The following is a 24,047-nucleotide window of genomic DNA, read 5'->3' as shown; positions in this document are numbered from 1 at the left end:
TTCCCGAATGCGCTTGTTAAATCATCACCCGTTTGGCAAAGTAGGCTGTGATTCGGTGACAAATTAACCATCACATTATCGATTATATGCAATGCAGGACAAGCTAGATAAACTAGTAATATCATCTACATGTGTAGTTAATCTCAACCGTGAAGCACGGAGGTGGCAGCATCATGTTATTGGGGTGCTTTGCTGCAGGAGGGACTGGTGCACTTCACAAAATAGATGGCTTCATGAGGACAGAAAAAGTATGTGGATATATTGAAGCAACAGCTCAAGAAATCAGTCAGGAAGTTAAAGCTTCGTTGCAAATGGGCCTTCCGAATGGACATGGACCACAAGCATACTTCCAAAGTTGTGGCAAAATGGCTTAAGGACAGCAAAGTCAAGGTATTGGAGTGGCCATCACAAAGCCCTGACCTCAATCCCATAGAAAATTTGTGGGCAGAACTGAAAAAGCGTGTGCGAGCAAGTAGGCCAACAAATCTGACTCAGTTACACCAGCTCTGTCAGGAGGAATGGGCCAAAATTCACCCAACTAACTGTGGGAAGCTTATGGAAGGCTACCCGAAATGTGTGAACCAAGTTAACCAATTCAAAGGCAATGCTACCAAATACTAATTGAGTGTATGTAAACCTCTGACCCACTGGGAATGTGATGAAAGAAATAAAATCTGAAATAACTCATTCTCTCTACTATTATTCTGACATTTCACATTCTTAAAATAAAGAGGTGATCCTAACTGACCTAAGACAGGGAATTTTTACTAGGATAAAATGTCAGGAATTGTGAAAAACTGAGTTTAAATGCATTTGGCTAAGGTGTATGTAAACTTCCGACTTCAACTGTACATGCAGACACAGTGTCAATTTCAAAGACTGGAATTTGATACGCCTGGTATTGGATATGACTGAAAAATAATCTCAAAGACATTCATACCTAAACTGCACATTTATTTTCCAAGGTATAGTACATGATCAGTGAATGTTAAAATGTACAGGCTACAATGTGGGGATCTCATGCATGGTAATAACTACATATATATACAACTTGCATCCTTGGCACAAAGTTTTATTATATTCTACTCAATCCATAGGCTTCATTAATGTCATTCAGACTGTTTTGAAGTTGATACAACTGGCTATGATAGCTGAGGTTCATAGCTAGGTTCTGAACTAATAAGTATACGAAACGTTTGGGTCCATACACAGATCGGCTAGATAGCTAGCTACACATCCATAGAGGCATAGAGGTATTTTAATCCTCCACTGCACAATAAGCAAGAACATAGCTAGCAACATTATCTCAATACATCTGCATGACAAATGTCAGCAAGGCAAGCTTACAAAATTGTACATTCAATTTGCAGTAAATTCTTAAGCTAGCTAGATTCTATACATCCACTCTTTCACAAGACTACAGCCTGGTTTGCTGGTTGTTTCAGGAGTCCCTAAAACATTAAATAGAATTACAATTTCATACTCATGTCATAACACCCATAAAGCTAGCCAGCTAACGTAAACTCACCCCCTTCCGTACAAATGTGTGAAACCGCGACATTCAAACGAGGCTACAAAGAAAACGAATGGGACTGTAGCGACTGTGTTGACTTCAAAATCTGGGGTGTGAACTACGTTTCTATTCAAGCGTTGATCGACATGGTAATGGCTCTATAGTATTGGAGAAAAGTAGAAAAACTGACCCTCCGTTACATCTTGACGTGTCATGCCGTAACGTACAGCACGCATAAAGCAACTATTTCTTACAATCTCTCTCCACCAGGTGTAGCACTTCTCTCATCGTCTAAAAACAAGAAATGGACAGTGACGGGGGTAAGGGGGGATACCTAGTAATTTTTTTGTGTCATCACTGTAAGCGATCATGACTCTCAAAGCCTCTGTTTACTTCTGAAGATCACTTTAGCACCGCCCTAAAAACCCGATTCAAATTCGACACAAACCTTCAAATAGGTATGTAATGACACATTACATAAACTCTTTATAGTGTATTATTTACATTTTCTCACTATCACGCATTAGTTTCGCTTCCCCACGCGGCATTTTTTTTTTTAAACCCGAAGGAGCTCATTGCCTTCTTGAATTATGCAGAAACGGGCAGCGTGGAGGTCATGTCATTAATTTTGTTGGAAAGGGGAGAAATTGTGCTTTACAATGGTATTGACATTACAGTTGATCTGAAAGTATTATGTTTTTGGGGTGCTAAAATAAGGTCAATTGTACGGACCAAGGCGATGTACAAATGTGAGTGAGTTTACGTTAGCTGGCTAAATAACAGTCACTAGAGGGTGCAGCAGCCTCCCCCAGGTCCTAGCACCCACCCTTTAAGAAATGTAAGATGCGATGGAAAGGTTGACGAAAAAAATAAGAAATCACACAGAAAATATATTCATTGATATATTGATTTATTTAGGGGGGGCTCATTAATATTTTAGGGTGCTTGTTAGCGACCAAGACAAATGAGCATCCACAAACTTCTTGTAAAATAAACCAATAGTAACTCCACACCAGCCGCTGCTTCCGCTCTAGTGCTGCAGGGTCAATGTCACGAGAATTTTCAATCTCAATGATGATACTATAGCTTTGACTAATTTCCCCTAGGTTGTAAAGCTAGGGTCAATAAGAATTAGGCAAAGACTCAGATTCTGCAAAAAAGGTTCTTTGTAGTTTATTCATGAGAGCTCAATAGACAAAAATGAGGACTCAGTCCTTTTATAATATACACACACATTCCTATCTTTAGGTCACTCCCTTCTCAAACAACCAGTACTTTTCCACTAGCCATATTATAGAGAAAGAATCATCAATCTTGTCACATTCTTCAAGGCTTTCACTTCCACTCCCCCGTTGGGGCCCTCTTGGTTCGAAAACCTCTGATGGTTTTCTATTATCTGTTTCACAACTTCACTCTGCTTACACCCCTACTAAAGACTATAAAACTCTAGTGTTAAAATTCTAACAAAGCTACACACATCCTCATATTATATTCTTATGATTCTCAAACATTTCACACTGTTATACAATTTCAGAGTGGAACACTTTAGCAATTATCTTAAAACTACAAATTATTCTATCAGTCAACCAACCCTACAGTTTAGCTAAGCTGTCTTTTATCAACATGTAATGTAATGAGTTAACCTGAAACCTGTAGTCTTGTGGTACAGCAGCTTCCTGAGCTACTGCTGATGAGCTACCTTACAGGACAATGTGGTTTTGAGATGTGTCTATGACCAGGGTTCATTTCCTCGACACAGACAACGTTTATTGTTTCTTTTTCTATTCCTTTTTAGTCTTTTAAGACAGAGAGGCTTCAGGTCTAATCATTGGTTTACTTTGAAGCTGATTTTAGGTCTGGTCTGTGGAGATATTGGTCTAACTTTATTGGGGGAAAAATACATCAAGTAACTACATAAAGTAAGTACATAAATAAAGAATGGATATTAATTAATTTGAATAAATCAAATCAGAACAATTGTTTTGACTGATCCACAGACTGTATTGTTACAGCCAATCAGGGGCATGTTCACTTAAATAGAAGCAGAAAGAGGGGTACAGACAATGATGTGTATAGGAGTCATTGTCGTCGGTGCCTCGGCCTTGACACATACATTTGTGTACAGTTTGTACCACATAGAAAGACAAACCACACATGGCTCCTCATCTCTCCCTCCTCCTCCTCATCTTCTCCAGACTCTCAGGTACAGGTAAAATGTTTTTATGAATTGATAAAGTCTCATGTTTCTGTGCACTGCTGCTTGAAGTCAGGTACTGGCTATGCTGAAACCCTGAAGACAAAATATTAGCTAGCCTATATATTGAGCCCACACTCATCCCTGCCATACCAGCCATGTTGTGCACTACTCACTCCTACTGGTGTCCTGAATGGGTAATTGGTAGACAACCTTATCAGTCGACCGAAAGGAGTCTAAAAGTGTTTTCTGTTGCTGTGTCTGCAGGTACTCAGGTAGGGGCGTACGGTGTGCAAACTGTGAGTAAGGTGTCTGTGAAGACAGGAAACTACATCACCATCCCATGTCACTATGATCAGAGATACATACAATATGTCAAATACTGGTGTCAAGGAGATTACTGGAATTCTTGTTCTGCTCATGTACACACGGACCAACCAAAGATATCTGGGACGGTGTCAATCTCTGATGATGTCACCCGAAGAATATTTTCTGTTAACATGACTGATCTGAAGCCAGAGGACTCTGGGTATTACTGGTGTGCTGTGGAGACTGCAGGACGAGATCAAAATACATACTTGCACCTGTCAGTCACCACAGGTTAGCTCCCCTTACCTCTCTTCAATCACACTGTGTTTGATCATCATAGAGAGCATACTTAGAGAGTATGACTTGGTCTTGTCTTTTATACACTATAGTAATAATTGCAGGCCACGTGCTAGCATCCTTTGGTTTATTTGTTCAGTATGACACAGCTATGTAGCTATTGATTTGGGGAAGACTGTTTAAAGGCTCTAAATACAATGTATTTACATGGTTATACATACAGGCAGACACAATGTAAATATGGAATGGGTTTACATTGTAGGTATACATTGTTACACTGTGGAGAACAGAAACACTTTATTATGAAGGGTAAGGACGTCATAACACATTCATAAGCCATGCATAAGGAATTCAAAATCACAACCTAATGTTAATATTTTTGTTAAGTCACAGTATTGTCACTTTCATATGCCTAACGCAACAAAAAAAGAGTTCCCAAACCCAGAGATCCACCATGATGTGACATACAGCACTGTGATGCCTGATCAGTTCAGGACAGAACAGAAGGTCAGCATTTATATATACTGTATTTCCACAACATGAGGTTGGAATAATACTGTGAAATTGTGAAAATGATGATAATGCCCTTTTAGTGTAGAGCTGTTTGAAAAGACCGCCTGAAATGTCAGCCTGTTTTGGTGGGATGGAGTTGTAGCATTCCATGGTGACATCACCATGCGGTAAATTAGTTCATATAAACTGGTTGAGCCCTGAATGCTGATTGGCTGACAGTTGTGGTATATCATACCGTTTTCCACGGGTATGACAAAACATTTATTTTTACAGCACTAATTACGTTGGTTAAATAGGGGGTGCTGTTTGCACTTTGTAATAATTTCGTTCCCAAATTAAACTGCCTCATACTCAATTCTTGCTCGTACAATATGCATATTATTATTACTATTGGATAGAAAACACTCTCTAGTTTCTAAAACCGTTTGAATTATATCTGTGAGTAAAACAGAACTCGAGTTGGAGCAATTTTCCTATGAGGAAGTGAGAAATCTGAAATCTGCAGGCTGTTCTGAGGTCGGTTTATTAATTTGCATGTCTTCTATTGGTTGAGATGCACTGCATACGCCTTCCCCTGGATGTCAGCAAATAGTGAGAATTGGAATGGAGTTGCTAGGCAGATCTGAGGCCTTATAAATGGGCTGGCAACGTGGGGTCCTCTCTTTCTCTCTTTCGCCATGACGCAAGACAGACCTCAGGATGGCGTTCTAGAAAGCTCCCGTTATAGCCCTTAGATATATCCGGCTCTGATTTTATTCGATATAGGTGTTAAAGACATCATAATGTTGTTATTTTAAACCGAGTTATATCAGTTTATATTAGTATATTGCGATTTTCGGGTATTTATTTGTGCTGCGTTCTAGTGAGTTGGGCACGTCTGGCCCACATGGCTAATGTTTACTGCTAATTCCAAAGTTGAAGGCGACAATCTACAACCGAGCAACGATTCTTTTGGAAAAAGGACAACTTGCCCAAGATTCTGATGGGAGCTCATCAAAAAGTAAGAACTATTTATGATGTTAATTCGTTGTTCTGTTGAAAAATGTAAAACTCATATTCCGCCATTAATTTCGGTGCGGTCTCGCTTTAACGCACGCTGTATGTCGTAGTAACGTTAATTTTAAAAATCTAACACAGCGATTGCATTAAGAACTAATGTATCTTTCATTTGCTGTCCAACCTGTATTTTTTAGTCAAGTTTAAATTTAGTTACTGATTAGATTAGGTGCCTCTCCCAAGATTTCTCCCGACATATTGTTGGCAGCTTGGCTACTATTCTCATTGTATAACCACGATTTGTGCCGCTAAATATGCACATTTTCGAACAAACTCTATATGTATTGTGTAATATGATGTTATAGGACTGTCATCTGAAGAAGTTTGAGAAGGTTAGTGAAAAAATTAATATCTTTTGCTGGTTTATTCGTTATCGCTATTGTTGGCTTGAATCAATGCTGTTGTGTGGTTGGCTATTGTAGTAAGCTAATATAATGCTATATTGTGTTTTCGCTGTAAAACACTTAAAAAATCTGAAATATTGGCTGGATTCACAAGATCTTTGTCTTTCATTTGCTGTACGCTGTGTATTTTTCATAAATGTTTTATGATGAGTATTTAGGTAATTCACGTTGGTCTCTGTAGTTATTCTAGTTGCTTTGGTGAGAGTTGTGATGGTGGCTGCAATGGTAAACTATGATTTATACCTGAAATATGCACATTGTTCTAACAAAACATATGCTATACAATAAATATGTTATCAGACTGTCATCTGATGAAGTTGTTTCTTGGTTAGTGGCTATTTATATCTTTATTTGGTCGAAATTGTGATAGCTACCTATGCAGGAAAAAAATGGTGGGGAAAAAAAGTTGTGTCTTTTGCTATCGTGGTTAGCTAATAGATTTACATATTGTGTCTTCCCTGTAAAACATTTTAAAAATCAGAAATGATGGCTGGATTCACAAGATGTGTATCTTTCATCTGGTGTCTTGGACTTGTGATTTAATGATATTTAGATGCTAGTATTTACTTGTGACGCTATGCTAGGCTATGCTAGTCAGCTTTTTTACTGATGGGGGTGCTCCCGGATCCGGGATTGTGATGAAGTAGAAGTTAAGAGTTTTTAATAGCAATAAGGCACCTCAGGGGTTTGGTATATGGTTAATATACCACAAGCCCCTGTATCCAGGCACTGCGTAAGAACATCCCTCAGCTGTGGTATATTGGCCATATACCACACACCCTCGTGCCTTTTTGCTTAACCTCTAACACCTCCCAAACCCGGATCTGGGATCCCCCCCATCAAAAAAGCTGACTAGCATAGCCTAGCCTAAAGCCACAGGGATATCATATAATAAAATGTTCATGAAATCACAAGTCCAAGACACCAAATGAAAGATACACATCTTGTGAATCCAGCCATCATTTCTGATTTTTAAAATGATTTACAGGGAAGACACAATATGTAAATCTATTAGCTAACCACGTTAGCAAAAGACACCACTTTCTTACTCCACCATTTTTTTACTCCATCAGTAGCTATCACAAATTCGACCAAATAAAGATATAAATAGCCACTAACCAAGAAACAACTTCATCAGATGACAGTCTGATAACATATTTATTGTATAGCATATGTTTTGTTAGAAAAATGTGCATATTTCAGGTATAAATCATAGTTTACCATTGCAGCCACCATCACAACTCTCACCAAAGCGACTAGAATAACTACAGAGACCATCGTGTATTACCTAATTACTCATCATAAAACATTTCTTAAAAATACACAGCGTACAGCAGATGAAAGACACAGATCTTGTGAATCCAGCCAATATTTCAGATTTTCTAAGTGTTTTACAGCGAAAACACAATATAGCGTTATATTAGCTTACCACAATAGCAAACATCACAACAGCATTGATTCAAGGCAAAAATAGCGATAACGTATAAACCACCAAAATATATTAATTTTTTCACTAACCTTCTCAGAATTCTTCAGATGACAGTCCTATAACATCATATTACACAATGCATATAGAGTTTGTTCGAAAATGTGCATATTTAGCGGCACAAATCGTGGTTATACAATGTGATTAGTGGCCAAAAATTCAAGCAATCTGTCCGGCGCCATCTTGGAGAGGCACCTATTCTAATCGAAAACTATTCATAAACTTGACTAAAAAATACAAGTTGGACAGCAAATGAAAGATAAATTAGTTCTTAATGCAATCGCTGTGTTAGATTTTTAAAATTAACGTTACTGCGCAATACAGCGTGCGCCAAAGCGAGACCGCACCATAATTCATGGCGGAATTATTATTTGACATTTGTCAACATAAGTACGAATTAACAGCATAAAGACTGCTTACTATTAGCTGAGCTTCCATCAGAATCTTGGGCAAGGTGTCCTTTCTCCAGAACAATCGTCTTTGGGTTGAAAGATGTCCTCTTCTCCTGTCGAAATAGCAGCTAACGATAGCCACCCACTGGAGACGTGTCCAACTCGTGAAAGTGCATGACAAAGAAATCCCAGAAAATCGCAATAAACTGCTATAAACTGCTATAAGTCGGTTTAAATTAACTACCTTATGATGTCTTTAACACCTATAACGAATAAAAACATGACCGGAGATATAGAACTACTAAAACGAAAGCGTTTGCAGGACGCCATTGTGATGTCTTCTTGCGCCAGGCGCACCGTTGAAAAGGACGGTACTTCCGTTCCACGGTCTTATATAGGGTCCCAGATTGCGCAATCCACTCCATTCAAATTCTCCCCGCTTACTGACATCTAGAGGAAGACGTATGCAGTGCATGTAGCCCGATGGCTTACATGGGGACTTATAAACTGACCTCAGAACAGGGACCTCGATTTCTGAAATCTCACTCCCTGACAGGAAATGTGATGCAGAATGAGTTCTGTTTCACTCAGAGAAATAATTCAAACGGTTTTAGAAACTAGAGAGTGTTTTCTATCCAATAGTAATAATAATATGCATATTGTACGAGCAAGAATTGAGTACGAGGCAGTTTAATTTGGGAACTCATTTTTACAAAGTCGAAATGGCGCCCCCATAGGCTCAAGAAGTTAAAGACCAATAAGAAAGAGATTTCCAAAGCTCTCTGCCAAGAACAGCTAATGAGGGATGAGCCTGGATAAATGTAACCACTCAAATTCATAGACATAGCTATGGATGCAGGGATTGACCATATATCAAAATGATAGTTTTAAGCATGTTTTGAGGCTATACAGTGTTTGTTTACGTTTACAATATTTACACACATTGGAGAAAAACAAGCTTACAGTTGAAGTCGGAAGTTTACATACACTTAAGTCATTAAAACTCGTTTTCGACCACTCAACACATTTCTTGTTAACAAACTATAGTTTTGGCAAGTCGGTCAGGATATCTACTTTGTGCATGACACAAGACATTTTTCCAACAATTGTTTACAGACAGATTATTTCACTTATAACTCACTGTATCACAATTCCAGTGGGTCAGAAGTTTACATACAGTAAGTTGACTGTGCCTTTAAACAGCTTGGAAAATTCCAGAAAATCATGTCATGGCTTTAGAAACTTCAGATAGGCTAATTGACATCATCTGAGTCAATTAGAGGTGTACCTGTGGATGCATTTCAAGGCCTACCTTCAAACTCTGTGCCTCTTTGCTTGACATCATGGGAAAATCAAAAGAAATCAGCCAAGACCGCCGCAAGTCTGATTCATCCTTAGGAGCAATTTCCAAATGCCTGAAGGTACCATGTTCATCTGTACAAACAATAGTACGCAAGTATAAACACCATAGGACCACACACCCGTCATCCCGCTCAGGAAGGAGACACGTTCTGTCTCCTAGAGATGAACGTACTTTGGTGCGAAAAGTGCAAATCAATCACAGAAAAACAGCAAAGGACCTTGTGAAGATGCTGGAGGAAACAGGTTCAAAAGTATCTATTTCCACAGTAAAACAAGTCCTATATCGACATAACCTGAAAGGCCACTCAGCAAGGTAGAAGGCTCTGCTCCTAAATTGCCGTAAAAAAGCCAGACTATGGTTTGCAACTGCACATGGCGACAAGGATCGTACTTTTTGGCGAAATGTCCTCTAGTCTGATGAAACAAAAATAGAACTGTTTGGCCGTAACGACCATCATTATGTTTGGTGGAAAAAGGGGGTCGCTTGCAAGCTGAAGAACACCATCCCAACCGTGAAGCACGGTGGTGGAAGCATCATGTTGTGGGGGTGCTTTGCTGCAGGAGGGAATGGTGCCATTCACAAAATAGATGGCATCATGAGGAATGAAAATTATGTGGATATATTGAAGCAACATCTCAAGAAATCAGTCAGGAAGTTAAAGCTTGGCCACAAACGGGTCTTCCAAATGGACAATGACTCCAAGCAAACTTCCATAGTTGTGGCAAAATGGCTTAAGGACATCAAAGTCAAGGTATTGGAGTGGCCATCACAAATCCCATCAATCCTTTTGAAAATTTGTGGGCAGAACTGAAAAAGTGTGTGCGAGCAAGGAGGCCTACAAACCTGACTCAGTTACACCAGATCTGTCAGGAGGGATGTGTCACGCCCTGACCTTAGAGATCCTTTTTATGTCTCTATTTTTGTTGGTCAGGGCGTGAGTTGGGGTGGGCATTCTATGTTTTGTTCTGTGTGTTGTATTTCTATGTGTTTGGCCCGGTATGGTTCCCAATCAGAGGCAGCTGTCAATCGTTGTCTCTGATTGAGAACCATATTTAGGTAGTCTGTTCCCACCTGTGTTTGTGGGTAGTTGTCTTCTGTTTTGTGTATTGCACCTTGCAGAACTGTTCGTTTGTTGTTTTGTTGTTTTGTGTTCAAGTATTCGTATTTATTAAAAGTTTTATGAATACTTACCACGCTGCACCTTGGTCTTCTCCTTCTCCTGGCGACGTTCGTTACAGAACTACCCACCACCAACAGATCAAGCAGCGTGGAAAAAAGGAGGAACATGGGAGGACATTCTGGACGGGAAGGGATCCTACACATGGGAGGAGATCCTGGCTGGAAGGGAGAGCGGAGGCAGCAGGAGAAGGGAACCAGCGGTACGAGGGAACACGGCTGGCAAGGAAGCCCGAGAGGCAGCCCCACAAATGTTTTTGGGAGAGGGCACACGGGGAGTGTGGCGGAGTCAGGTTGGAGACCTGAGCCCACTCCCCGTACTTACCGGGGCAAGCATGTGACTGGTCAGACCCCATGCTATGGGGTGATGCGCACGGTGTCTCGGCCGAGCATCCACAGGCCGGTGTGCTCGGTGCCAGCGTCCCGCATTTGCCGTGTGGAAGCTGGCATCCAGCCAGAATGGGTGGGGCCAGATCTGCGCTCGAGACCGCCAGTGCGCCTCCACGGCCCAGTGTATCCGGTGCCTCGGCCAAGGACAAGGCCTCCTGCATGTCTCCCCAGCCTGGTGAGTCCTGTGCCTTCTCCCAGAGCGAAGCCTCCAGTGATGATCCATGGCAAGAAGCCTCTAGTGATGATCCATGGCAAGAAGCCTCCAGTGATGATCCATGGCACGAAGCCTCCAGTGATGATCCATGGCACGAAGCCTCCAGTGATGATCCATGGCACGAAGCCTCCAGTGATAATCCATGGCACGAAGCCTCCAGTGATGATCCATGGCACGAAGTCTCCAGTGATGATCCATGGCAAGAAGCCTCCAGTGATGATCCATGGCACGAAGCCTCCAGTGATGATCCATGGCAAGAAGCCTCCAGTGGTGATCCATTGCACGAAGCCTCCAGTGATGATCCATGGCACGAGGCCCCCAGTGATGATCCATAACACGGAGCCTCCAGTGATGATCCATGGCACGAAGCCTCCAGTGAGGATCCATGGCACGAAGCCTCCAGTGAGGAGTTATGGCACGAGGCCTCCAGCGACGCCCGTCAGTACGGAGCCTCCAGCAACACCCTCTAGTCCGGAGCCTCCAGCATCGCCCTCTAGTCCGGAGCCTCCATCATCGCCCTCTAGTCCGGAGCCTCCAGCGTCGCCCTCTAGTCCGGAGCCTCCAGCGACGGGTTTCAGTTCGGAGCTGCCAGAGTCTCCCTCCTGTCCGGAGCTGCCAGAGTCTCCCTCCTGTCCGGAGCTGCCAGAGTCTCCCTCCTGTCCGGAGCTGCCAGAGTCTCCCTCTTGTCCGGAGCTGCCAGAGTCTCCCTCCTGTCCGGAGCTGCCAGAGTCTCCCTCCTGTCCGGAGCTGCCAGAGTCTCCCTCCTCTCCGGAGCTGCCAGAGTCGCCCTCCTGTTCGGAGCTGCCAGAGTCGCCCTCCTGTCCGGAGCTGCCAGAGTCGTCCTCCTGTCTGGGGCCCGCTGCTAGGGTCCCCAGTCCGGGGTCGGTGGCGAGGGTCCCCGCTCTAGAGGCGCCACCTAAGTGGGCCAAGCCAGAGGTGGAGCGGGGTCTACGTCCCGCACCAGAGCCGCCACCGCGATGAAATGCCCACCCAGACCCTCCTCTATAGGTTCAGGTTTTGCGGCCGGAGTCCGCACCTTTGGGGGGGGGGGGGGGGGGGTGTACTATCACGCCCTGACCTTAGATATTCTTTTTATGTCTCTATTTTGGTTGGTCAGGGCGTGAGTTGGGGTGGGCATTCTATGTTTTGTTCTGTGTGTTGTATTTCTATGTGTTTGGCCTGGTATGGTTCCCAATCAGAGGCAGCTGTCAATCATTGTCTCTGATTGAGAACCATTTAGGTAGCCTGTTCCCACTTGTGTTTGTAGGTAGTTGTTTTCTGTTTGTGTATTGCACCTTGCAGAACTGTTTGTTTGTCGTTTTGTTGTTTTTTGTTCAAGTATTCGTATTTATTAAAAGTATTATGAATACTTACCACGCTGCACCTTGGTCTTCTCCTTCTCCCGACGATGTTCATTACAGGATGGGCAAAAATTCACCCAACTTATTGTGGGAAGCTTGTAGAAGGCTACCCGAAACGTTTGGCCTAAGTTAAACAATTTAAAGGCAATGCTACCAAATACTAGTTGAGTGTATGTAAACTTCTGACCCACTGGGAATGTGACGAAAAAAATAAAAGCTGAAAAAAATCAATCTCTCTACTATTATTCTGACATTTCACATTCTTAAAACAAAGTGGTGATCCTAACTGACCTAAGACAGGGAGTTTTTACTAGGATTAAATGACAGAAATTGTGAAAAACTGAGTATAAATGTGTTTGGCTGAGGTGTATGTAAACTTCCAACTTCAACTGTATATTTTGGGTTCTGATGGGGTACAACCATAGAACTAAATGCTTGAGGCATTTATAAGCTATATTTTCAAGAATAAATGGGTATATATCATTATTTGAAGTAATTGATTGAAGTAGTCACCTTTTCACCTCATTTATCACATTTCAATAGGTGGTCCAGGTATCCTCATGACATGGCACAAGTGGGGGATGGACCATTCCTCTTTTGTTGTCTATCGTTCCTCTATTGTTCCCACAAGGGTGAGGCCGATGACGTCACGGATTCCCATCAGACCAACTAATTGACACTAAAAACACTATTTTGCTCAAAACCTATTTTTTTACCCTTAAGTGTATGTGGGATATTATTATTCAACAGGAAATGTTCAAAAATAGCTGGAGTGTGTCTTTAAATACATGTATATAGTATCTTTGAGACGTTAAGTTGAAATACTGTGGAATTCCCGTCATTCCTGTTGAAGACCACTCCTTCTGAGGAGTACCAACATGGCAGACAGTTGCTTCAAAGCCTCTCATTGGCCAATACATAGCTTCAGCAATCTAGTGTTTGTATACACTGAATGCACAAAACATTAGGGACACCTCCCTAATATTGAGTTGCTCCCCCGTTTGACCTCAGATCAGCCTCAATTCGTCAGGGCATAGACAATACAAGGGGTCGAAAGCGTTCCAGAGAGATGCTGGCCCATGTTGACTCAAATGCTTTCCACAGTTGTGTCAAGTTGGCTGGATAACCTTTGGGTGGTGGACCATTCTTAATACACACGGGAAACTGTTGAGTGTGAAAATCCCAGCAGCGTTGCAGTTCTTGACACACTCAAACAGGTGTACCTGGCACCTACTACCATATCATGTTCAAAAGCACTTAAAGCTTTTGTCTTGCCCATACAAATCCATGTCTCAAATGTCTCAAGGCTTAAAAATCATTTAACCTGTCTCCTCTTCTTCATCTACACTGATTGAAGCTGATTTAACAAGTGACATCAATAAAGGATTGTATCTTTCACCTGGATTCACCTGGTCAGTCTATGTCATAGAAAGAGCAGGTGTTCTTAATGTTTTGTGCACTCAGTGTACATCATTGCCTATGATATGACATGCATTTCTTCTCCCTTGGTGAATTTGTGACTGTACTTCTGTGTTCAGGTACACCAGAACTCTATGTGGACCAACAGGAAGTGACTGGAGTAGAAGGAGGGAGTGTCACTGTCCGTTGTTACTATAGTAACACTGTGGTTAAGAAGTGGGTGTGGTGTAAGATGGGTATCTACTATGTCCCCTTGGTGGGGAGATATTCAGGGATTTTAGATGGAACATCAGTGACATCACAGCAGACCATTGATCACAACAACAGACACATTTTAACAGTGACTCTGAATGGATTGAAAATGGGAGATACTGGCTGGTACTGGTGTTCCAGAGGAGACATACCTGTTCACATCACTGTCAAACAACTGACCACAACACAGAGTACCACACCTACCTCCACCACCACCCCTACCCCCTCTTCCACCATCATCATCTCCACTGTCAATCAACTGACCACAACACAGACTGACCCCGTCATTAGTAAGTAATGAGAGACCAGTTATAACCAAAAATATTGGAATGAGTTTTTCAAATTCACAGAATCCAACTGAAGTCATTTTGTTAATTTAAAACATTGATATATCACGCTGAAATTGTGTCACTTCAACACTAATACATTTCATACGGAAACTGTTGCACCTTGACAGACAAGCAGACCACTCAAGACATCTGTCTGACCTCACCCACAACTGTAGATCCTGCTGTCTCCTCTTCCACCTCTCAGGCCCCAGTCAACAACACACACCATGCAGCCCAGGGGTAAGTGTACACTACCACCTCTTTAACCGCTACTCAACAAGCAAAAAGGTCATTTATTATATTTCAATTATTGGATTAATGAATTGTGTTGTTTTAAAATCACAGACAAAAGAGATATGTCCCCTTTATGCCTCATTCTTCAATTATATATGTCTGATTGACATTTGCAGAGTATCATGTCCTCAAAGCAGTGTTGTTCTTCTACAGATGGGAGAGAACATTCTTCTACCTTCAGAAAACTGTTAATGCAGTGCTCTTCTTCCTGTGCAACACATCAGGGCTTTCACCTATAGAGCTCCATTTTTATGGAATGTTCTGACTACCCATGTGAGAGACGCAGACTCGGTCTCAACCTTTAAGTCTTTACTGAAGACTCATCTCTTCAGTAGGTCATATGATTGAGTGTAGTCTGGCCCAGGAGTGTGAAGGTGAACGGAAAGGCTCTGGAGCAACGCACCGCCCTTGCTGTCTCTGCCTGGCCGGTTCCCCTCTCTCCACTGGGATTCTCTGCCTCTAACCCTATTACAGGGGCTGAGTCACTGGCTTACTGGGGCTCTTCCATGCCGTCCCTAGGAGGGGTGCGTCACTTGAGTGAGTTGAGTCGCTGACGTGATCTTCCTGTTTGGGTTGGCGCACCCCCCTTGGTTTGTGCCGTGGCGGAGATCTTTGTGGGCTATACTCGGCCTTGTCTCAGGATGGTAAGTTGGTGGTTGAAGATATCCCTCTAGTGGTGTGGGGGCTGTGCTTTGGCAAAGTGGGTGGGGTTATATCCTGCCTGTTTGGCCCTGTCCGGGGGTATCATCAGATGTGGCCACAGTGTCTCCTGACCCCTCCTGTCTCAGCCTCCAGTATTTATGCTGCAGTAGTTTATGTGTCGGGGGGCTAGGGTCAGTCTGTTATATCTGGAGTACTTCTCCTGTCTTATCCGGTGTCCTGTGTGAATTTAAGTATGCTCTCTCTAATTCTCTCTTTCTTTCTCTCTCTCTGAGGACCTGAGCCCTAGGACCATGCCTCAGGACTACCTGGCATGATGATTCCTTGCTGTCCCCAGTCCACCTGGCCGTGCTGCTGCTCCAGTTTCAACTGTTCTGCCTGCGGCTATGGAGCCCTGACCTGTTCACCGGACGTGCTACCTGTCCCAGACCTGCTGTTTTCAACTCTCTAGAGACAGCAGGAGCGGTAGAGATACTCTCAATGATCAGCTATGAAACGCCAACTGACATTTACTCCTGAGGTTCTGACTTGTTGCACCCTCAACAACTACTGTGATTATTATTATTTGACCATGCTAGTCATTTATGAACATTTGAACATCTTGGCCATGTTCTGTTATAATCTCCACCCGGCACAGCCAGAAGAGGACTGGCCACCCTTCATTTCTCTCTAGGTTTCTTCCTAGGTTTTGGCCTTTGGAGTTTTTCCTAGCCACCGTGCTTCTACACCTGCATTTCTTGCTGTTTGGGGTTTTAGGCTGGGTTTCTGTACAGCACTTTGAGATATCAGCTGATGTAAGAAGGGCTATATAAATACATTTGATTTGATTGCTGTGGTGAAGTTCAGGGGAACCCGACTCTGAGGTGAAACAGGATGAGTAGAAACTAGATTTATTTATTATTGTAATGGTCGTCTTGTGGTGAATGAGCGGACCAAGGCGCAGCGGGTGATGAATACATAATTAATTTATTATAACAAAGACGAAACACGAAGTACACTATAATGAACTACAAAACAAATAAACGACGTAGACTGACCTGAACAATAGAACTTACATATAGACGAAGAACGCATGAAACAGGAACAGACTACCTAAAACGAACGAACAAACGAAACAGTCCCGTGTGGTATACACAGACACAGGAACAATCACCCACAAACAAACAGTGAGAACAGCCTACCTTAATATGGTTCTCAATCAGAGGAAACGTCAAACACCTGCCTCTAATTGAGAACCATATCAGGCAACACCTTAACCCAACATAGAAAACACATAACATAGACTACCCACCCCAACTCACGCCCTGACCAACTAAACACATACAAAAACAACAGAAAACAGGTCAGGAACGTGACAGAACCCCCCCCTCAAGGTGCGAACTCCGGGCGCACCCCTAAAACTCAAGGGGAGGGTCTGGGTGGGCATCTGTCCGCGGTGGCGGCTCCGGCGCAGGACGAGGACACCACTCCACCACTGTCTTTGTCCCCCTCCTTAGCGTCCTTTGAGTGGCGACCCTCGCCCACAACCTTGGCCTGAGAATCCTCCCCAAGGCCCCCACATGGTTTAGGAGGTAGCTCAGGACAGAGAGGTAGCTCAGGACAGAGAGGTAGCTCAGGACAGAGAGGTAGCTCAGGACAGAGAGGTAGCTCAGGACAGAGAGATCGCTCCGGACAGAGAGATCGCTCCGGACAGAGAGGTAGCTTAGGACAGAGGGACAACTCTGGACTACTGGCAGCTCCGGACTGAGTGGCAGCTCCGGACTGAGTGGCAGCTCCGGACTGTAGGGCAGCTCCGGACTGTAGGGCAGCTCATGACTGTAGGGCAGCTCATGACTGTAGGGCAGCTCCTGACTGGAGGGCAGCTCATGACTGGAGGGCAGCTCATGACTGGAGGGCAGCTCATGACTGGAGGGCAGCTCATGACTGGCTGGCGGCTCTGGCAGCTCCTGACTGGCTGGCGGCTCTGGCAGCTCCTGACTGGCTGGCGGCTCTGGCAGCTCCTGACTGGCTGGCGGCTCTGGCAGCTCCTGACTGGCTGGCGGCTCTGGCAGCTCCTGACTGGCTGGCGGCTCTGGCAGCTCCTGACTGGCTGGCGGCTCTGGCTGCTCCTGACTGACGGACGGCTCTAGCGGCTCCTGACTGACGGACGGCTCTAATGGCTCGGGACAGACGGGCGGCTCTAATGGCTCGTGGCACACGGATGGCTCAGATGGCGCTGGGCAGACAGATGGCTCAGATGGCGCTGGGCAGACGGATGGCTCAGATGGCGCTGGGCAGACGGATGGCTCAGACGGCGCTGGGCAGACGGATGGCTCAGATGGCGCTGGGCAGACGGATGGCTCAGACGGCGCTGGGCAGGCAAGCAGTGCAGGCGGCGTTGAGCAGACGAGCAGTGCAGGCGGCGTTGGGCAGATGGATGGCTCAGACGGCGCTGGGCAGACGAGCAGTGCAGACGGCGTTAAGCAGACGAGCAGTGCAGGCGGGGTTGGGCAGACGGCCGACTCTGACCTGCTGAGGCGCACAGTAGGCCTGGTGCGTGGTGCCGGAACTGGTGGTACCGGACTGGAGACACGCACCTCAAGGCTAGTGCGGGGAACAGGAACAGGGCACACTGGACTCTCGAGGCGCACTATAGGCCTGGTGCGTGGTACCGGAACTGGAGGTACCGGGCTGAGGGCACGCACCTCCGGGCGAGTGCGGGGAGAAGGAACAGTGCGTACAGGGTTCTGGAGACGCACAGGAGGCTTGGTGCGTGGTGCCGGAACTGGAGGCACTGGGCTGGTGGCACGCACCTCAGGGCGAGTGCAGGGAGAAGGAACAGTGCATACAGGACTCTGGATACGCACAGGAGGCTTGGTGCGTAGTGCCGGAACTGGAGGTACTGGGCTGGAGACACGCACCACAGGGGGAGTGCGTGGAGAAGGAACAGTGCGTACAGGGCTCTGGAGACGCACAGGAGGCTTGGTGCGTGGTGCCGGAACTGGAGGTACTGGGCTGGGGCGCATCTCAGGGCTAGTGCGGGGAGCAGTAACAGGACGCACAGGACTCTGGAGACGCACAGGAGGCTTGGTGCGTGGTGTAGGCACTGTCTTAACCAGACGGATAGCACGCACCTCAGCACGAGTATGGAGAGCTGTTCCCGGTGACATCAACTCCCCGACACGTTCAGTCGGGCGGATGTCGTGCCTTATGCACCAAACCAGTACATCCCTCATAACTCTCTCCTCCAATTTCCCCATTAACTCCTTCACTGTCTCTGCGTCGCTCACCTCCAATACCGCCCTGACCGGCTCCTTACGGTAAGCAAGGGGAGTTGGCTCAAGTCTACAACTTGACCCAGCTACACTCCCTTTTAGCCCCCCCCCAAGAAATGTTTGGGTGAGCCTCTCGGGCTTCCAGCCGCTCTGCCTTGCTAGCGCCTCATAATGCCGCCTCTCCGCTTTCGCTGCCTCCAGCTCCGCTTTGGGGCGGCGACACTCCTCTGGCTCTGCCCAGGGTCCTTCTCCGTCTAGAATTTCCTCCCATGTCCATTCCTCCTTGTACCACTGCTGCTGTCGCTGCTGCCCGTTAACCCGCTGCTTGATCCTTCGTTGGTGGGTGATTCTGTAACGGTCGTCTTGTGGTGAATGAGCGGACCAAGGCGCAGCGGGTGATGAATACATAATGAATTTATTATAACAAAGACGAAACACGAAGTACACTTGAATGAACTACAAAACAAATAAACGACGTAGACTGACCTGAACAATAGAACTTACATATAGACGAAGAACGCATGAAACAGGAACAGACTACCTAAAACGAACGAACAAACGAAACAGTCCCGTGTGGTATACACAGACACAGGAACAATCACCCACAAACAAACAGTGAGAACAGCCTACCTTAATATGGTTCTCAATCAGAGGAAACGTCAAACACCTGCCTCTAATTGAGAACCATATCAGGCAACACCTTAACCCAACATAGAAAACACATAACATAGACTACCCACCCCAACTCACGCCCTGACCAACTAAACACATACAAAAACAACAGAAAACAGGTCAGGAACGTGACAAGCATTTGCACATTTTTCATTGCGGGATATGTCTTTACCTTCTTCACATTCTCCAGCTTTAATTGAATATTTAATTTACTTGCTAATAAACATGCTTTTTAAGTTATCAAGATCATCTGTCACCAAATTATGTGAAATTCTGTGAAAGAAAATCTGACATTCTGATGTAACAAAGTTATTTGCTGTGTTGGAGACAACAAGTGTTTAACAAGATGTCATAGCATGAGTTAGTTTACCAGAAACCTGCAGCCTTGTGGTACAGCAGCTTCCTGAGCTAACTTTAACAGTTTAGGTTGGAGGGCATCTGTGGTTTTGAGCTGCGTCTATGACCAGGGTTCATCTCTAAGTGGAAGGCTGTCATCACTCCATCTCTGTAGCTCATGCCATCTCAATTCTATACATTTCTCTGTGTAATCATTAGTGACCTATTTTCCAGCAGAGGGTAACAGGATAATAGTGACTCTTGGTCCCAAAGAGCCCTTGGAGAAAGCTGGAAGCTGAAATACATTGTAGTGACTATGAGTTTTGGGTAAAACTAGTCTATATAATACAATAGTTGTTATCTTCCACTGAGGGGGGCATGTACACAAAAATGTTCAGCTTTCTTCAGGATAAAACACACACATGTTTTACACTCTTTGTGGGGCCAAAATATGTATCCTAATTCAAAATCCTATTTCCCCTAACCCTAATTATGATTCTAACCTTAACCCTAATTGTAACCATTATCCTAAACCTAACCCCTAAGCCTAAAATAGAATTTTTGCTTGTGGGGACGGGCGAAATGTCCCAACTTGTCCAAATGGTGCATCACCCATCTCATATGTATATACTGTATTCTATACCATGCCACTGTATCTTAGTCCAATGTCGCTCTGACATATATGTAAATATATTCTTAATCCATTCATTACGTAGGTTTACGTGTTTTTTGGGTATATGTTGTGAAACTGTTAGATATTACTTGTTAGATATTACTGCACTGTTGAAGCTAGAAGCACAAGCATTTCGCTACACCCGCAACAATATCTGCTAAACACGTGTATGTGACCAATACTGTCACGGTTGTGTGGAGAGATGGATCAAGGCGCAGAGTGATTAAAGTTCCACATAATTTAATTAATGAAACTTCCAAACAAAAGAGAACAAAACAACGAACTGTGACTTTAGAGGTGCTACATGCACTAACTCAAAATAAGATCCCGCAAAACACAGTGGGGAAATGGCTGCCTAAATATGATCCCCAATCAGAGACAACGATAAACAGCTGCCTCTGATTGGGAACCATACCAGGCCAACATAGAAATAAAACAACCTAGATTACCCACCCTAGTCACACCCTGACCTAACCAACATAGAGAATAAAAAGGCTCTCTATGGTCAGGGCGTGACAGTATCCCCCCCAAAGGTGCGGACTCCGTCCGCAAAACCTGACTCTATAGGGGAGGGTACGGGTGGGCATCTAGCGTCGGTGGCGGCTCCGGTGCGGGGCAAAGTACCCACTCCGCTCGCTGATCCGCCAGCATCGGTGGCGGCTCTGGAGCGGGACGAAGAACCCGCTCATTCTGAGGATCCAGCCATGGACCCGGGCTGGCCGCCGTGCCTGGACTGGGCATTGGCGCAGATGAAGGCTCCGGCCTTGGAGCGGGACTGGACGCCGTGCCTGGACTGGGCACCGGCGCAGAGGGAGGCTACTGCCCTGGAGCAGGACTGGACGCCTTGCCTGGAAGCTCCGGACCGTTGACCCCCACTGGCGGCTCCGGAGCGTTGACCGTCGCAGGAGGTCCCGGACTGTGGACCGTCGTAGGAGGTCCCGGACTGTGGACCGTCGTAGGAGGTTCCGGACTGTGGACCGTCGTAGGAGGTTCCGGACTGTGGACCATCGCAGGAGGTTTCGGACTGTGAACCGTCGCCGGAAGCTCTGGACTGGGGACTGTCGCCAGAAGCTCTGGACTGGGGACCATCGCCAGAAGCTCTGGACTGGGGACCGTCGCCGGAAGCTCTGGACTGGGGACCGTCGCCGGAAGCTCTGGACTGGGGACTGTCGCCGGAAGCTCTGGCCTGGGGACCGTCGCAGGAAGCTCTGGACTAGGGACCGTCGCCGGAAGCCTGGTGCGTGGAGCCGGCACAGGTGGCACCGGACTGGTGACACGCACTTCAGGGCAAGTGCGAGGAGCAGGCACACACAAGCCTTGCTCACAATTCATTCTGTGGCAGCACAATGAACAAACTATATACTGTATGTGAGGCTCTTGATCATATCTTTGATCGTGACACTGTTGAGGAGGAGAGAGTCCTTGTTAAACTTTGACACAAAGTAGTCTGTGATAAATAGCACAATATGTTTCATCTGAGTATTTGTTATAGTCAAAAGAATCCATACATTATGCTTTTTTTTACTCAAAAACGAGTTGTATGAGGCCTACAGGCCATTAATAGCAAATATAAGTTCAAAACTTGTAATGTTCACAAGAACTTAAGCTGATAAAAAGATCTAACACAACATTAGGTGATATATATGTATTATTATGGATTTATAATCAGCTATAATGGGGAAGTCATTTTGGACCGGGAACACAATTAATTAACATGAAACGAACACAACAGGAAGGTTAAGTGATGGTCAAATGTATTTAAACAAATTAGAAGATAAAAATATGAAAAGTATTGTGAGCATTGTATTGTGAAAGGCAATTACTTTATATGAAAGGTATTTCTAGATGAAACTGATTAGGTTTGGTGAAAAAGTTACTGTGTGATTTTGTGTGTTGTATTTAGTCAATAGAAAATGTGCTTAAAGTTTTGTTAAAACAGCATTTGTTTTAAGTTTTGTACTAAAAGTTGTGAAATGTTAACACAGATGTGTGAAAATAGCATGAAAGCAATAAAAAAAAGTTTTTTTTAAAGACTATTTATTGTTCTTAAAATGTGAGAGTCTGTGGAGATCTTGGTCTAGTACCCATCACTACATCTCTGTAGCACATGACCCCTCAAATCTATCAATGTTCAGCATATACAGGACATTTATCATATAGTTTCTTATATAGTGAAATATAGAATTTTGCCAATGGAAATATGGTGCATGTTGCCCAATTACCAAATCTTTGTAATCATTAGTGACCTATGTTCCAGTAGAAAGTAAGAGGGTAGTAGTGACTCTTGTTCCCAAAACCCTTAGAGAAAGCTGAAATATATTTTAGTGACTATGATTATGGGGTTAAATTAGTCAATTTTATGCAATAGTTAATGTCTGCCACTGAGGGGGGAATGTACACACAAATAGAAGCAGGAAGAGAGTTACAGACAGTGAAGTCTGTTAACACTAGGAAGTAGAGTCATTCTTGCTGGTGGCTTGGTCCTTGACACACATTTATGTTCAGGTACCATTTAATATTACAGGCAGACTGAAACCCTCACATGGCTAACCATCTCTCCTTCCTCCTCCTCTTCCTCATCTTCTACAGAGTCTCAGCAGGTATGTGAAACATGTTTCTATGAAGGTCTGAAGTCCAGTGGGTCAATTCACCGTAAACACTGTGTAATAAATCTCAATCATTAACAAGCTGTTTTATAGTTCATAAGCAATGGGGTTTTGTTTTCTGCAGAGCAGATTCTATTGTATTCAAACCTAAATGTGTTTTGTGTTGATATGTCCACAGGGAGGCATGTGTCTGTGCAGGCAGGAGGCTCCATCACCATCCCATGTAGCTATGATCAGTATTACATAAACCATGTGAAATACTGGTGTAAAGGGTATGGTTGGACTCGTTGCTCCTCTGTAGTACGCACTGACCATCCTAAGAGCACTGATAGGGCCTCAATCTCTGATGACATCGCCCAGAAAGTCTTCACTGTGATCATGACTGATCTGGAGGCAGAGGACTCTAGTACTTACAGGTGTGTTGTGGAGATCAATGGAGGATCAGATAGCATGCTACAATGGTTCTACCTATCTGTCACTCCAGGTAAGATCCCTGCAACTCTTACAAATCAGTAAAGTAGAATAGGTAGTCCTCAGTAATGATGAGACACTCAGAAAATGCCAGCTTCCACAAACTACATGACTGGTGATCTCGTTTCATTTCCTTGTAACTAGTTCCTTGTCTTGTAACTGGTATTAACATTATTGTTCAAGTTGACCTGAGGAATGTAGGTATATGTCTATTTTATGTTTTCTATATGTAGATGTTGGTGTAAACTTTGTTTAAAGTCCACTGTCTGCATTGTGTCTTTCAACGTTGTCTATCACAAGCAGCACCATATCACCAAGTAACACAATGTGTAAAAGTACTTGGAGAATAAAGGTCATACACCTACTAGATATAAAGGTCTGCTGCTGAGTTCTTTCTATGGTGTCTGTACCTC

General features: G+C 44.4%; 1 protein-coding gene across 1 annotated transcript; it reads left to right on the top strand.

Annotated features, from left to right (window-relative positions):
- Nucleotides 1–3,667: 3,667 nt before the first annotated feature.
- Nucleotides 3,668–14,637, top strand: LOC120017823 (CMRF35-like molecule 5). Its single transcript, XM_038960792.1, has 3 exons — nucleotides 3,668–3,716; nucleotides 3,975–4,307; nucleotides 14,207–14,637. The coding sequence occupies exons 1-3, from the start codon at nucleotides 3,668–3,670 to the stop codon at nucleotides 14,635–14,637; spliced, it is 813 nt and encodes a 270-aa protein (XP_038816720.1).
- Nucleotides 14,638–24,047: the final 9,410 nt, after the last annotated feature.

This window comes from Salvelinus namaycush, chromosome 22, assembly GCF_016432855.1.
Source record: "Salvelinus namaycush isolate Seneca chromosome 22, SaNama_1.0, whole genome shotgun sequence".
Classification (NCBI taxonomy): Eukaryota; Metazoa; Chordata; class Actinopteri; order Salmoniformes; family Salmonidae; genus Salvelinus; species Salvelinus namaycush.
This window is presented reverse-complemented; position numbering and strand designations above follow the sequence as displayed.

Coding starts and splice junctions, on each gene's coding strand:
- LOC120017823 (XM_038960792.1), top strand. CDS start 3,668: ATGGCTCCTCATCTCTCCCTCCTCCTCCTCATCTTCTCCAGACTCTCA. Junction 3,717..3,974: donor CATCTTCTCCAGACTCTCAG/GTACAGGTAAAA, acceptor CTGTGTCTGCAG/GTACTCAGGTAGGGGCGTAC. Junction 4,308..14,206: donor GCACCTGTCAGTCACCACAG/GTTAGCTCCCCT, acceptor TTCTGTGTTCAG/GTACACCAGAACTCTATGTG.